The sequence below is a fragment of the Garra rufa genome, chromosome 3, assembly GCF_049309525.1.
Source record: "Garra rufa chromosome 3, GarRuf1.0, whole genome shotgun sequence".
In the NCBI taxonomy this organism is placed as follows: domain Eukaryota; kingdom Metazoa; phylum Chordata; class Actinopteri; order Cypriniformes; family Cyprinidae; genus Garra; species Garra rufa.
This window is the reverse complement of record NC_133363.1, coordinates 43109218-43125796: the sequence shown is the minus strand read 5'-3', so window position 1 is coordinate 43125796 and position 16579 is coordinate 43109218. Positions and strand designations below refer to the sequence as shown.

Below are 16579 nucleotides of genomic sequence, written 5' to 3'. Positions count from 1 at the left end.
ATCTTCCACAGACTCAACTGTGGGCGGATACGGCTACAGATACAGAAGAAAACTATACAGAGAAGCTCATAATCCACATAATTTAATATCAACTGGTAGAATCGTCAAAAAAGGTCACATACTGAAATGTTAACGGAATTACAGGTGTGTCCAGTGCTACAGGGAGTAGTCTGCCCAAAGCATATGAGATTATCTGAAACATGGAGTTAGGTTATCTAAACAAACACTGGATAAGAAATAAGCTGTACAGATGCACCTATAGAATATCATGAGAACAACACGAAGGTTGTTTACAGGTCACCAGAGAACAGTTCGGGAAACAGAAACCTACATGTAAAGCCTTTTATATAAAGACAACAAAATCAACCAAATTGGATCTTTACAATAATCTAATGGCTAGAAGTACAGCCAATTAAAAACATCAGAAGTTCAAAATTAAAAAAAGAAAAAGAAGTATTTATATTTTTCCACTGCGGGGAGTCTGATGCTAGAACCTTCCTTTGAAGGGCTTGAATCCTCCGCTGCCGCCGGCCATGGGAACATTAGTGATCTGCACGATTCTGTTCATACCAGAAGAGGAATGACTGCAGAAAGACACAATCAATAAACATGCAAAGTCAACATGTGAAAAAAAGTGAGACTTAAAATTCATTAGCCACTAGGGATGTAGTCTCAGCCTCAGACGTCACGCCCACGGAACGTTGGCTAAACGTCTGATGCATATGGTACACTTAACTGGAAACACTTCAGGAATGTCGAAGTCGTCGTCTGGTTAGTTGAATTTGACCGGATTTCCGGAAGACGCGAGTGTCGCGTTTATTTTCGGTCCGCTGGGAAACAAAGCCCAGACTGATTTACTCTGCATTTTGCTATAAGGTGCTTATGCAGATGCCATTGTTGTTATACACATTTGCGACGTTCGCGAACAAATTACTGACTTACTGCTTGTTCTCCCTCTTCTTTGTTATCTTTCAATGCTGGTTATTTCAATGACTGACTTGTTGCACGCCAGTCTGTTGTTGTGGGGGCATTTCCACGCACCGAAACGTGAAACTGAACGAAACGAACTGTGATTGGTTGTTTGACAGGTCGATGGTTTTATGGGCGGGCCTTGGCCAATGAAAGCTGCCATGAATTCCAGACCTTCAGCCGTTAGTCTGAAGGTCTGGCTACACGAGACTACTAGGGATGTAACGATTTTATTAATATCGTGGTATTGGGATAGCAAAACTGTCTCGAAATCATCGTGGTCACATGATTATATGAAATGAAAGAGGTCTTCCGGGCAAAAAAAAAAAAAAAGTAGTGTATTTTTTTTTCTATACATTTAAACTTCTTATTCTAACATAAAAGGTCTTTAAAAGTTGTGTTTTGAGCCATTATGCTTTGGCACAGTATCTGTCAAACAAACTAAAACCAAAAGCACAATATAGCTCAATCCCGGCTCGTGATCCAGTGTTTTCCACACCTTAGAATGGCTCAGTTCACACAGTAAATGCAGTGAACTCGACAACTGACCCACTCATTCACTAACCTGGGCAGTACAAAAATGTGCTGCTGATCCTTGCAATGTGAAACAGGCGTAATACAAGTAATCGGGACTGGGATCTTTTAAAGGAGAACTTCGCTTCCAGAATCAAAATTTCCAACATGTTCATGTATTTTTTTTCTTCTTTAGTCAAAAAGAAACAAATGTTAAGGAAAACATTCCAGGATATTTCTCCATATAATGGACTTTAATGCTGGCCAATGGGTTGAAGGTCCAAATTGCAGCTTCAATGGGTTCTACATGATCCCAGATAAGGAATAAGGGTCTTATCTAGCAAAATGACTGGTCATTTTCTAAGAAAAATAAAATTGGTATACTTTTTAACCACAAATGCTTGTCTTGCACTAGCTCAACCTCACGCATTACAAAATCACGGACGTGTGATGTAGGCAGAAATACAGACCCAGTATTCCTTGGCTGGGATCATATAGAGCTCTTCGAAGCTGCAATTTTGGACCTTCAACCCATTGAAGTCTACTATATGGAGAAAAACCCTGGAATGTTTTCCTCAAAAACCTTAATTTTTGCAACTGAAGCAAAAAAAGACACAAACATCTTCGATGACACAGTGGTGAGTAAATTATTAGGAAATTTTCATGCTGGGAGTGAACTCTTTGAATGATTAATTGTGCAGCTCAAATGCATGCTGTAAATGCATGATCAAAACAAACCTGGAGTGTGGTGCCATCATGCCAGGCCGACTGTCTCCCATTCGGTGGTTATCTGTGAATCCTCCGCTTTGTGAGCCCCCTGCCCCGTGCCAGTCTTTCCTGGGGCCCTGATCGCGTCCATGCCGCTCCACAACCACCTGTCTGCCACTGCTGAAGTGCTGCTGTGGTAAGAGGTTATATGGCGTTAGATTGGAAAACTTGCAACAACAAGAACTTATCAGAGACAAGTTATGTACTTTACCTGGTCTCCCATGACCACAGGTCTGCCACCGTCTCGGCTGTTGAAGCTGGTTCTGCCACGGCTGGCTGTGGACACCCCTCTCATGGCAGGTCCAGGACCCTCTCTGCCTGGGCGCTCTTGACGCATCCGCACTGGTCTGTAATACAGTCACCAGCAATCACAGATTACCAACAGCTCAAGAAAAGTCAAGCCTGATGTGTTCTAGACACTATAATAAAATTAACTGGTCAGACACAGTTTCACATAACAGCTCTTGATTCATTTTAAGACATGACGAAAAAATAATGGACTGTTTTTTTTTGTTGTTTTTTTTTAACTAAAAGGATAGTTCACCCAAAAATTTAAATTTGATGTTTATCTGCTTATCTCAAGGGCATCCAAGATGTAGGTGACTTTAGTTTCTTTAGTAGATGCCTGGTGCCAAATTTTCTTCCACAGTATGGAAAAAATAACTATGAAAGACAATGAGGATCAACAACTGTTTGTTCACCAAAATATCTTCTTTTGTGTTTAGCAGAAGAAAGAAGTTGGAACAACTTTAGTAATTGAAAATTTTCATTTTGGGGTAAACTACCTTTATACTAAAAAAAAAACTGCTGTCATAAGTAGTTTTCTTGTCCACATTGGTGGAAGAAATGTCATGAAATATCAATGTTGAATGTTATGAAAATCACTTGATGTTTTGAACAGGTACTGAATAAGAACCAAGCACTGAGTCGCCATTCTAGAGGAGAGATAGCACATACAGAAACCCATTCATACCTGACATCTCCTTGTTTTGTATTCATTCCCCCATCATTCTTCCAGCCAGTGTGGCTGCCGTCTCTGGGGGTACGGGAGTGGGGGATGGCGGGAGGCGGCGCTCTGCCACCAGCTGGTCGATCAGGCATGGACACCTGTCTGCGCTCATCACGGTCTCGGATCTCTCGGCGATCGCTGTCTCGCAGCTCTGCACGAGGTGGAGGTGGTGGTTCTGCTCTCCGCACAGTTTCAAAGTTTTTAGGATAGCGCTCAAACCCAGAACCTTCACGGCGCGGAGCAGGTCGATTCTTCTTTGATTCAGGTTCACCGTCAAAGCGGTTGCGTCTGCAAAAAACAATTGTATTGATTGCTGTTTATTTACATATTCAAACTTGTTCTAATTTTGAAATTTGGTAGGTTAACAGTACTTGTGTTATGTTCTCCCTAAAAGTGTCTGCTAAAACGATTAAACAGAAGTGAGTCTCTCCTTCCTGTCATATTGTGTTTGGGAATTGTTTTGTTGTTCATGAATGCCTACCTATCAAAGTTGTTGGATTGCACAGCTGATGTCTGTTGGTATCTGTTCCGGTCTCTAGGGTTGAAATCATTAAAGCGGTTCTGTTGTCGATTGTTGTAATCTCCGCCTTGACTGATCCGTCCCTCTGGCTCATTCTGCATCTTTTTACCACTATTCCAGTACGGGTCTTCCCTCCTGCACAGACAGCGAAAATTACCATTTTTTAACCTTAGAAACCAGTAGAACCTAAAAATGAATTTTTAACAGTACTGTTCGCACACCTTTGGTCAACATCACGCCCCCTCTTTAAACTGTTTCGTTTCTCCTGCTCGTAACGCAACTGCTCCTGCTGGCGTCTGAGCTCTTCGCGTTCACGAGCTATACGCTCCGCTTCCTTGCGACGCTCCTGCACACACAAATTTGATGTTCAGCACATCAGTATGAAGACACAATCCCAGATTTGAGTTTCCACAGGCAGATTTATCATGGCTGTACCTGCTCGATACGGATCCGCTCCCGTTCCAGTCTCTCTCTCTCCATGCGCTCGCGTTCCAGTTTCTGCCTTTCCACCTCCAGCCTTTGGCGCTCTCTCATCAGGTTCTCCCGTTCCTCACGCTCACGCATAATACGGATGCGTTCCCTTTCCCGGCGCTCTCGCTCTGCTACCTCACGTCGTCTGGACACCACAAAATAAAAAGCATTACAAAATGCAAATTAAGCACTTTGCCGTTTAATTTGTGAATGAAAAGGAGCTTATGCCTACCTGCGGAGTTCCATAGCCCTGCGAACGCGCTCCATCCTGACCACGCGCTCACGCATCCTCTGTTCCTTCATCTTCTCAAACGGCAGGATGTCTTTGTTGCCACCTTTGTTAAGCATGGGACGGCCTTTCTCCATCTGAAAGTATGTTACAAAAAAGGTCAAAGACCTAAATACTAAAGAGAGTGTATATGGTCTTACTAATTCAGATTCTGTTTTCAGAGTTAACTATGTAACCAACCTCCTCAGGTGGCATAAACCCTCTGGGGCGTCTGTTCATCATGTTGGGTGGACCAGGCTGTAAAGAAATAGACAATCAGATAACTTAGCCTTCATAAAAATCTCTAAATACAGTACATACTGAAGATTGGATTTTCGTGGTACCTTATCAAACCTTCCGCCCCTTCTAAAAGGAGGACGATTTTTATTGAAGTTTTGCTCTCCTTTAGATTGGTTGATCACCATCATATTGCCTGGACTCTTTCCTGTGGATTAGAAGACATTAAAAGCATAACTATAAAGTTGTAGATTTTTCAAATTTCCTAAGTAGGTGAATACAATCGAAGTGTAACATACGCCCATGTTTCTTGTCATCTTTCTTTGCTGCATCGGCACCTGAATTGGAAGATGGTGCATCAGATTTGTTGGTTTTGGAGTCTTGTTTTTTGACATCTTTGTTGTCCTTCTCAGATGGTTTGTCTGATTTCTTCTCCTCCTTCTTAGATGACACTGGTGTCCTGTTGAAAACAACCAAAGGAATAAACAATGCAACAAAACACTCCTCTACTTTTAAAATAAATAATTAAAACTGGATGAACTCTTACTTGCTAGAGATTTTTGCTCCAGTTGGAGTACGCTTTTCTCCAGAAATTTTACTGGAACTGGTCTTGTCTTCTGCCTCTTTCTTTGAGAAGTCCTTTTTGAATGGGTCAGTTTTCACCTATTAGAATGATACCATGAGATCAGAGATCAAGTTTGAAAGTACCCCCCCCCCCCACAAAAGCACACACTATTGATTCTGTAGTTAATATAAAGCTCATGAATTATAGCACAGTGGTAAAATTCTTACCCTGTCCACAGATATCTGTTGTCCATGGAGTTCTGTGCGATCCAAATGAGAGATGCACCTGGCCACTTCTGCGCTAGATGACATGGTAACTAATCCATAACACTTGGCTCCTGGGCTACGAGCATTGGTGACCACTTTGGCACTAAAAACCTATTTTGAAACAATACAAATATAAAAAAACCTTTTAAAAATGCAACGTCACTACGGGTGTAACGGTTTGGTTCTATACGACACACATACGTTCAGTACGTTTACGTAAATAGAAAAAAAAAAATGCCAGAATAATTTCCTTGATTTTACAATTGTTTTATTTATTAAAGCTAACATTATAACTGATAATTTATCACGTGAGGAGAGTGAGGTAAGAAAGACAAGAAGTTGATGAAAGATTTAGTGAAATACAAAAGAGCCTTCTTTAAAAATATACTTTTGCCGTTTATCTAAGATGATTCTGGAAGCTTTTTAACATTTGTTTATTTATTTGGTTCCACAGTGTTTGCTGATTTTCAGTGTTTTACATTTAAACTTTTTTATATTTGGCCTATAGCATGGTTATTTGTATTTGTTTAGTTAATAAATAAAACATTCTATGTTTATAAGTGAGTTTGTCATACTGTTTTGTTGTTGTCAATTCAATCAAATTAATGCCAAATTGCCACTAATTTGAAAGTGAAAGTAAAATGTGCATAGGCATTTACAAGCTTCTATATTCGAAAAAAAGTGAGGAAAGAGGGTGGGAGGAGCAGACATCATGTTGCCAGTTATGTCGTTTGGGCTGCCATGTTGATCACAGTGGCACTGAGAACATTACATTTCACACACTTTAAGCTCTTTTATTTTACAATTAACGAACCAAAAACCTCAGTTCAATATGAATGTGTATCATACACCCCTAAACATCACAATCCCTAACCACAAACATGTTAATAATAAGATGGTACTTTTACCTTTCCATATTTGCCAAAGAGGTTCTTGAGATCAGCTGCTTTGGTGTTGGATGACAGGCCGCTCACCCACAGATTGCGAGTAGAGCTGGTACTGCTGCCACTTCCTGAAGACAGATAACAGGCTTTAGAAGACACTCTACTTTAATGACAACTTTCCAAATAATTAAGATAATAATAATTAAGGTTTCTTATATGCTTCTTAAGCATTGGATAATACTGGTGTTTTATCACTTCTTTTTATCAGTTTAATATTCCAAAACGCAAACCCATTGAGGAAAGTCATACCTTTGTCATCTTTTGTAGTCTTTCCATCTCTGTCTTTTGAAGAGCTAAAATGTGAATATTACGAAAGCGACAAGAAGAGAGAAATACTTTAATGAGTACCAGAGCATGAGAGAAGACTGTGGGCATCGAGGTACATCTCCAAACAAACGACAAAGGTTATACAAATGCTTGGTGCATTACAGAAAAAGAAACAGAACAAAAAAACGACAACAAAAAAAAAATCCCCATAGGCAAGGCTTGCACTCGGACAAAACTCCAATAAGGCTTCTTTCTCTTGCTTTTCCACAGGAGCAAGGTGGGTCAGGTTTTCTGCCAATTTATTCCCTTGACCAATGACATCCTCAGGAGGGTGTTCAACTTCAGAGAGAATGACTTCACTGGACTGACAAACCCCTCTGACATCACTGGAACTATTGCTCTTTTTTTAACCCATAAGTAGGGACTGGAAAAGCAAGTGCTGGAAATGTGTGCGTAACAGACGTGTTTTCAGCTCCTCGTTTAACTCCACCAATTACCAAACTCGAAAAAATGGGCAAACCAAACCAAAAGAGCAAACCAAAGGCAGGGATTAGGTATACTGAACAACTTGTTATGAAAAAATTTTCGCGGCTACCCACAATGCTGCGTTCTTAGTGAGCTGGAACTTGGTAGTAGTATCTTAAAGAACTGACATAGAAAGACAAACCTCTTTGCTTGACCTGTCGCCCCAGTTGAAGAGGGGCCTTTCTTCCCAGAATCCTTTTCCTTGTCTCCCGTTTCTCCTTTCTTCGAGGTCTCTCTGCTGTCCTTCTTGGCGGCGTCAGACATCAGCCCGTCATCTCTCTTACCATCCTTGTGGCCATCTATCGCTTCGGTCAGCGAGTCTGTCTCCTGCCCCATCTCAGCAGTGGCCTCAGGCTCTTCGCAGCCCTTGTCTGCCTCAGAATCTGGAAGTTTCACATGTTTACCTGTTTCCAGGAGATCGTCGCCATCTACATCCAGCGTGATGGCATCTTCGGCTTGGATGGTGACAGATATATTGTCATCCTCAACTTCTTTTATGGGTTCAGGAGCAGCTTCGCTCTCTAAGGCCTCCATCGCTGGCACTTCAGGCTCGGCTTCTCGCTCAGCCTCAATGTCTGCATCAGGATCGGGCTCAGGCTCTGGGTCCGGTTCCACCTCAGCCTCAAGATCAGGCTCCACTTCTGCCTCAGCCTCGGGCTCTGCAAGGCCGTCTTCACAGGAGAAGGTTTTAGAATTGTCACGAGTAGCATCATCAGTATCAGTTACATCTGAGGGATTTAACAAGCATAAAACATGGCAAAAAACACATTGTTTAACATTCAAATCTCTGTGCTACGTGACCTAGAAAGTACAACAAAGAGCAAGTTTAGTGTTAGTGCTCATCGTGGGTGAGGAAACCACAGGTACACATAAAAACACATTCCTTAGAGAACACTGAAGAAGTTGAACAATCTTCTCGCTACGATGAACATCAATATCTTGGTCCACATTTTGAAGGTTCCACGACTGGGTCGACTTTACAGACATGCATTCAGTTTGAGCGAAACGGCAAATCTATTCCATAATGTGAGTCCTCCTGCCAGATGTCACCTCAGCTTCTTGTGGTCACATCGAGAGCCTTCTTTCAGACACTTCTGCTGACGTCTATCTCGTTTTACAGCTGATGGAGGCAAATCAAAAACATGGTGCCAAATCTTCTCTGATCCGTTGTTCACAGTACTCTGTCCAGTAACACAGCTAAAAATGGATGTCCACTGAGCTGCATCCAGTCTTGAAAGAGTTCAAAGCACAAGCAGTGATGCTGATGTCCGCTTAAGCCGTGTCGGCTATACTGCAGTCAGAAAGAAGTGTCAAGACTTTGGTGAGCGAGGTTCATGTGCCATGTTCTGACCAGTCAACAAAGGCATGTAGCCTGTTGCCGTCTCCATTTCAGGAGTTAGTCCAGTCTCAACAGAAAGAAAGAGGCGGCCTGCTGAAGCTCGGGTGGTGTTCTGTTCTGAACAGAGGAAGCACGCTGAGATCGAGTGGGTGAAAGGTCTCCTCTTGCTGATGAAATGTGGTGGCAGGGTAATGTGCTCTTGAACGAATTAGATGATGAGATCATGAGCATCACTGATGTTAACACAAATGGTGAAGTGTTATCTGTCCTTTGATGCAGCGCATGTTCCGGATGAGACGTTTTAATGTCTGTGGATTGTTGCGAGACCCGCTTTGAACGTGTCTGACTAGACTGTCGAGATTGAAAAACAGCAAAAGAAAAAGGAAGCAAGAGAAGTCCGACCGTCTGAAACCTGAAAAACAAATGTTACATCTCCACCCCAATAAGTGACCAGACATACCTTTTTCAGATTCCTCTTCCTCAGTCTCCTGAAAATAAAAGGAAAAATTTTTATAAGAATTTACATAAAGTTAAACAACAGGGGGAGGGAGTCATTATTGATCATTTATACACTGATATTTTTATATTCGCCTTTTAAAATTTAGGGTTCGTCACATGGTATTTTAATTTTGACTTAATTTATACCTATTTTTTTTTTTTTTTACATTCTTTAAATACCTTGAAAGGGTGATTTTGCCAGAAGCTTTTTAACAACAATTTAAACAATTTTCAAAGAAATGCTTAAACCATAAATATATACCACCTCCAAATTTGGGAGTCTCTTATTTTCACCAAGGCTACATTTCTTTCATTAAGATACATTATCGGCGATCAGCTTGTGATCTGGTGTTTACTGCGTTTCAGCGTTTGAATGTGCTGTGAGTTTAGCGCGCATTTGGGAACCCAGCAGCCACCAGTTATGCTTTGTTTTCACATTAGCATAATTTTCACAATGTTAATAACTAGATTTGTAGTGAGATGTGTTTGTAAATCTGTTTTCACTGAAGCTGGAGTTTTTCACCAAAATAAAAGCTCAACTGCAGTTTCCGTCAAAATAAAAGCTCATAGGTTTATCTCTTGCAAGCAAGGACTAAAATTAACAGATACACAAAGAAAATACTGTATAGGCAGAGCAAGCTCACTGCCTACCTGACGAAAAATATAAATATTGGGGTGGGGGTTCATATGAATGTATTTCTGAGGGGAACTGACATCAGAGAAGTTTCAATGGCATTTTTTCTCTCGGTTCCATAAGCGCCACCTGCTGTCAGAGAGTGAAAGCCAGCCTGTCTGCTGTTTTTATGTAGGTTTTAGCATAATTTCACAAAGCTAAAGTCAAGTCAGATCATTCTGTTTTTGTTTCAGAATTTGCTTGAAATTATACAATTAAATTTAAATTAAAAACTGCTAATGCTACATGCGTTTCATCTTTGTTTGGTTTTCATCTTTTGTTTTGTTTAAAATGCAGTGGTTGGTTCTTTGGTCCATTATTAAATATGTTTAGATGTTGTAGTAGCAGCAACTGCAAAAACAGTTTCATGGCCAGGAAAAAATGTTTATGGCTGGTAAATTCTCTCAAGTCACCAGCCACTGGCAGATGTGGCAAAAAGTTAGTTTTAAGCTGCTTGCAAGTAGGGATGCTCATATTGACCATTTAACCGTTAACCGACCGTAAGAATTTTAACCGATTAATACTATCAGTTAAACGGTTTAAAAGTTTTTTTTTTAATATATATAGTTTTTTTACGTTTGCTGCATGGTGGAAGAAAAAATAATGCTATATGTAAGTTATCTGTTTACTCACGGGCACATGTGGACATGTGCAGTGTGGCTGTACAGGCATATTTCGCAGAGCAAACACCTGCTTCATCTTCACTTAGTTAACTGATGTAGTATATGCAACACAATGGCAAGTGGCGATATTGGGTTATCAGAGATTGAATCCGTGAGTGAATGTATTCAAATTCGGAATGGATTATAGTCTAGAAAGTGCGCAATACAATCACTGGAATCGCTAGTTCATCGCAATCCAACAAAGTTAATAAAAAGTAATAAAATAACCTTTACACTGCACAATTAATCTCTTATTTACATCATGTCTACACTTTCTTTGTTTTAATGAGAGAGTTCGCGAACGTGTAGAAATCAGCAGAACTGAAAACCGGCACTTTGGGTGGTGAGTGGATTGTAATTTAGCCGCCTCCGATTGGCCAATGCGGCCTTTAAATCAGCAGATATGTCTGTGATTGGCTATTGCTGAACGCTGTAAAAACACGCGTCTCCACACCATATGACCAGTGGATGAGAACTCCCGAACCGCAAATTGAAAGGGTTTTTGTGATGGTGTTTTTGTCGCGGATCTAACAGTTAACAGGCAACGTTCCAAGCCTATCCGTACAACATGTGGACATGTTAAAAACTAGTCACACTGAGGTATAGGCTGGCCTGATATATGTTTATGTCCGACGGGAAGAACAAGACCGGTACCGTTCTTCAAAGCGCATAGAAGGATTCAGTGTGTTTTAGTTTTGTAATCTTAATTAGACAGTTATTAAATTTATATATATTTAGTATAGGCCTATTTATTTTATTATTTTTTATATATTTCATTCTGATTTTCTCTGTTCTCAGAAGCGCTGCTGATGCGTGATAATTTGAGTATATGTGAATACAGTTTTTGTTGTTGCTCCCTGGCTCTGTATGCTGCTGTTTGCACGTTGAAATAAAACATTTGCTTTTATTTTTATGTATCACAGATACTCGTGCATTCTATTTTTAAACTAATTTATTATTCTAATTTTATCAGTTAACGGTTAATGTTCGAATAACAAGCAGCGGTTGTCAGTCAGGAAAATTAACCGAAATGAGCATCCCTACTTGCGAGTGTAGAAATTAGGACGAAAGTATTGTAATATCCCTACTGTAGAATAAGGTAAAATAATATACCTGTGAAATACTCATTTTATTATTTCTTTCTTTTTTTTTTTACTTACTAATTTTACTTTAAAATGTACACAATTTTCTTATGGGGGAGCATGCCCACGGACCTCCCTAGAGGGAACAAGGTCCACCCACCAGTCTCACAAAATCCTGTGGGAAACACTGCAGGATACATTTTCTTTCAAAAGAACAATGTTCATTTGAAACTGAAAAACACTATAAAGGACAAAAGTATTGGAACTATAACTCTTCTGGGGAGGATTTTCACAAGATTTTGGAGTGTTTCTCTGGGAACTTTGCCCATTTATTTATCAGAGTATTTTTGAGGTCAGGCACTGCTGTTGGCTTGTGATCTCCGTCCCAGTTCACGGCAAAGGTGATTGATGTGGTTGAGGTCAGGGCTCTGTGCGGGCCAGTCATGTTCTTCCACACCAGATTCATCCAACCATGTCTTAATGGACCTTGTTTTGTATACAGGAGCCATGCTGGAATAAAAAAAGGCCCTTTCCCAAACTGTTCCCACGAATATGGAGGTAAAGCACTGCCCCAAATGTACTGGTATGCCAAAGCATTAAGATTCCATCAATGCTCCAGTGTCCAGTGGTGACTTTTTTTTTTTTACACCACTCCATCTGATATTTGACACCGTACTTGGTGATGTGACACTTTGCATACAGCTGCTCGGCCATGGAAACCCATTCCATGAACATCCTGCCACAGTTTTTGTGCTGAAATTAATGCCACTGGAAGTCTGGAATTCTTCAGCTATAGAAAGAGCAAGTGCGTTGGCGCCTTAGCACTTGGTGACCCCACACTGTGACTTTATGTGGTATTTTACTTCATGGCTAAGTTGCTTCCACTTTCCAATCATAAGACTTACAGTTCAATGTGGTGTGATGCTCCATTCAATATTCTGCTCTACGAATGTGCGTCCATTGAGTTGCTCACGGGCCGAATGCTCCACTCACATACTGCTTAATTCACAGGAAAAGCCAAGTTTGCTCAAATAACGCAAATTCTGCTACCCTCGTGCTACCCACTGCGCACACGCTCTGATAATATTAACTTTGTAGGACTATATATATTATTTGAATAATTAAACAGAAAATAATCAGTAAAATCTGCATAGAACTGAATAAAAATAATATATTGATCCTTAATATATTTTCTGTCCCAATTTTATTGTTTTACTTTAAATAAAAGTGTGGATATTTTATTGGATTGCTTTTTTTTTTAATTCAGTACCATTAACATTTTTGAGGTAAATTAAAAAAGCTTTGAAAATTTTATATTTTCGGTGCATCCCTGGTTTTAAGGACTGACTTTTTGCAAAGGTGGCACCATGCTTAAATTCACTGAGCTCTCCAAGATTAGCCTTAGTTTTTGTTTTCCAAGAATGTTTGTAATTATGGACTGCATGGCTAGGTTCGTCACTGTAAACACCTGTGGCAATGGGTCTGATTGAAACACCTGAATTCAATAATTTAGAGGTATGTCCCAATACTTTTGTCCATAAAGTATAGTTCGTAACAAAAATTCTCTTCAAATTTTGATCAGTGGTGCATATTAAAAATGTTATAGCTTTGACTTCTCATTACGATCACATCAATTAATTTTCAACTTTTTACCTTGTACTTGAATTTATATAGAGTGTTTTTACACCCCATCATCATTTGGCCATATTGCCGGCACTGAATGTAAACAATGCCACTAAACCGAACAGATTTTTCTGATTATTGCTATTGAAAATGGTCAATTATTATCATGTTTTGGGCAGTACCATTCAGTTGGATCAAGAAAAACATTTGGCGTACTATAGACTGCCAAAAGTTATAACAAATCAAGCAGAAGAGTGCAAAAAACTGTCTGAGGAACAAAATGCGTTTGTGGTTGGCCAAACTGAACCAAGATTTCCAGAGCAAGAATCTTGACAACATTCATGTTTGTTCTAATTTCAGGTAGATGGAATGTTAGGCTAATATCTTAATTGATACTGCTCATACATACCTTTACCACCAATTACCTTTTATTTGTCAAAATATTGCACCCTTTCCTGCTTACTAGGTTAAGCCCTTCCCTTTATGATTTAGCAGCTTCCACACGTTTTTTTTCTGTGGTTTAGACAGCACAGATTAGCAGAACAACATATTAAGTAGTAAATCAACCCTGCAATCCATGCTGTTGTTTGCATCCGAGTATTGCCAATATGGCCACGAATCCGGGTAACTGACCAAACTGTGACATAAGTGCTCTATTCTTTACCAACAAACTAAAATTTCAACTTTGAATGAAATAGCTTAATTAGGCTATGTACCACTATATAATTTATGAATAAATAAAACATTATATATTACTTTCATATATTGTTCATATACATTTAAATATAGACTGAATTTACCATAGAATGAATAAAATGGTTGCACATCCAACAATACAGATGGCTGTAAAGATTTATATTGGCCTTAGTGGTTATTAATGTTTTTATAAAATTATTTATTAGTCCAGATTCAGTTAACCCAATACGTGGCAACAATTACTCTCCCATACCTTAGAGAAGGATTCCTCTTCCATGGTGGTGTCAGCATCCAGGTCGGTCTTCTTTCCTAAAGAGGTATAATAAAGATATTCGGTCAGCTTTCGAAAAACATGGGTAAATACAAAAAGATTTAAGTTCTAAGAGTGAAGGCCTACCTTTAGTTTTGGTGTGTTTTCTTGTGGGTGTGTCAGCTGATACAGTGATCTCGATGTTGTCTGGATCTCCACCTTCATCTTCTATTGCCTTTATACAATAACGCATAACCATTCAAATGTTTATGGGAATTTCTGGTCAATGATTACAGTGTTTTGCATAAAGGATGTATAATATTGCAGCTGTTAAAAACATGGCACGCAAATAAATTTTGTTTAAACAAATTTGGACTAAACTGCATAGAACTAAAATTATGCACAAACAACAGAAATGAAAGTAGATCACTGATACGCAGTTTCGCAACCACACAAGTCTTGTTTCCATCTAGCAACATAGATATCTATGCATACACGCAGCATTAATTCTTTGGATTATTGAATTGCAAACAAAGATTATAAATAAAGATTGTGAATTGGTTTAAAAGTTGCAGAAATTGAACTGAGCGCGTTTTAGCTGCTTACGCTTGCTAAGAGAATTTAGCCTGCTAAGCAAATCCTTACAGATTAACGTTCACTTAGTTTCTCAAACTGCAAAATTACCAAGTATTTAACTTAAATTCTGTCATATTTAGTGTCTGGAATTACATCTGTGTTGTTATCGAATGAATTAAAAAGGCATGTTTAGGATACAAACGACTATGCTAACTGTGTTAGCTATTAAGCTAGCTCGCGGTCGTTTTCCAAACGCCACCGTCATTTACTGTTTTAAATGAAACCTACCTGCTTTAGTCTTGCGACGAGTGTATTCTTCACCCCAGTAACATCCAAATTTCTTCGTTTGAGTTCTGATTTGAGGTCTACCACACGTAAATCTGTAATCTTCTTAGTCTCAGCTGAAATGGCCCCCGACGCCATTTTACCAGTGTAACTGAAGCTGTGTGTGTGAGCGAGCGCGACAGCGACACACACTCCACTAGACGAGCACCACAGGACATCCAGTCACACATCCCTTGTTTACGACACTTTTTGGTTTTTGGTCGTAAAAATACATACAAACACAAAGACACATTGAACACACATTTGATTACATATATTACGTGCGCTAAGACTTAAATTACACGGTGTCCCTTAATCAAACCGTAACATAAGCATGCTAATTATTACTTATTTGGTACATTGGGCCACAAGAAAATAAATAAATCATCAAAAAATCTTGAATCAAAATACATTTACTTGAGAAGTAACATGACATACGACGCCTAAAAACTGAGTCGAATGTTAAATGTTTCTTGAAATGAATGTTTAGATATTTCAGTCATTCTTGAGACATGGGACAAAACATGTCCACCAATTATAACTACTATTAGTTTAAAAAATAAAACATATTTTCAATTGTAAATGCTATGGGGATTAATAATAGAATGTATTTAACACAATTATCCCCTTCAATTTCATTTGCTCATTATTATGTGAAATCTATGACACTTATTGTCTTCTCACTACATCTAAAACTGTGTGTCCACAGAGAAGGGTTTATTCATTCATATGCTATAAAATGGATTAAAAAAAATTTAATGATGAAAAAGACCTTGTTTTATCAAAGGCAACACTTAATAATATCTCATATTAAAGCCAGGTTGTTTTTCAGTCAGACATGTGTGTTTAATAAGGTTTCGAAGGTGTGTCCTCACTTTTTGTCAACACCGTCAGACATTACTTAAAATGTAATAAAATCAGGGAATATCAGGGGCTATCACTCTAAAAGGACCCCCTTGCCACAGTCCTCTTCTGCAGAGTACATCAATGTCACACAGGCTCTGCTAAGTTTTATAGTTTTAGAATATTTTAATTCTAATGTTACTATTTTGTGTGTCACAACTATGATATGTCAACACCAAACATCCAATTTGTGAGAAAATTATTTGAAATCTTTAAACCATTTTATTCTCCTGAAGCAGGTTCCATTAGCCTCTAGCATCAACAGAAAAAAAACGAAATGTCTACTACATGAACTCCACTTGTTTTGTGAAAGAAATGGCAAATTTGTCAACACCGTCAGATGTCACCACCGTAAGATTTTGTGTTCCAATAGTATATCAAAATACTTAAATGTGACTCTTGAATAGAAGCTTTATAAACAATAACATACTCACTGTTTGTTGTGGTTGTTTTAATACAGTAATTAATTGATTCAATGTTTTTGATAGTTAAAATGACTACAAATTCAGGTTTTGGTCAACACCGTCAGATGTGTCAACTCCGTCAGTTCTGTCACCTCCGTCAGATGAATATTTTGATGATATTTCATTATGATATTTTATATTTGTTGTGGAATTGTTGGTCACATGTG

The 16579-nt window shown here is 39.0% G+C and overlaps 1 protein-coding gene across 2 annotated transcripts; it reads right to left on the bottom strand.

Moving 5' to 3' along the window:
• Window positions 1-66: 66 nt before the first annotated feature.
• On the bottom strand, window positions 67-15182 carry sltm (SAFB-like, transcription modulator). Of its 2 annotated transcripts, none has more exons than XM_073836203.1 (20): window positions 15010-15182; window positions 14293-14380; window positions 14149-14204; window positions 9122-9149; window positions 7465-8050; window positions 6780-6823; window positions 6495-6598; window positions 5548-5697; window positions 5303-5418; window positions 5055-5215; window positions 4863-4963; window positions 4720-4776; window positions 4483-4616; window positions 4215-4395; window positions 4001-4125; window positions 3741-3914; window positions 3224-3547; window positions 2462-2597; window positions 2221-2381; window positions 67-584 (listed from the first exon to the last, which is right to left on the bottom strand). In XM_073836203.1, the coding sequence occupies exons 1-20, from the start codon at window positions 15142-15144 to the stop codon at window positions 488-490; spliced, it is 2958 nt and encodes a 985-aa protein (XP_073692304.1). In that variant the 5' UTR covers window positions 15145-15182; the 3' UTR covers window positions 67-487. The 2 variants fall into 2 exon arrangements, with proteins under 2 accessions (XP_073692304.1, XP_073692305.1); XM_073836204.1 differs by having other exon boundaries at window positions 2221-2378.
• Between the last annotated feature and the right edge of the window lie 1397 nt (window positions 15183-16579).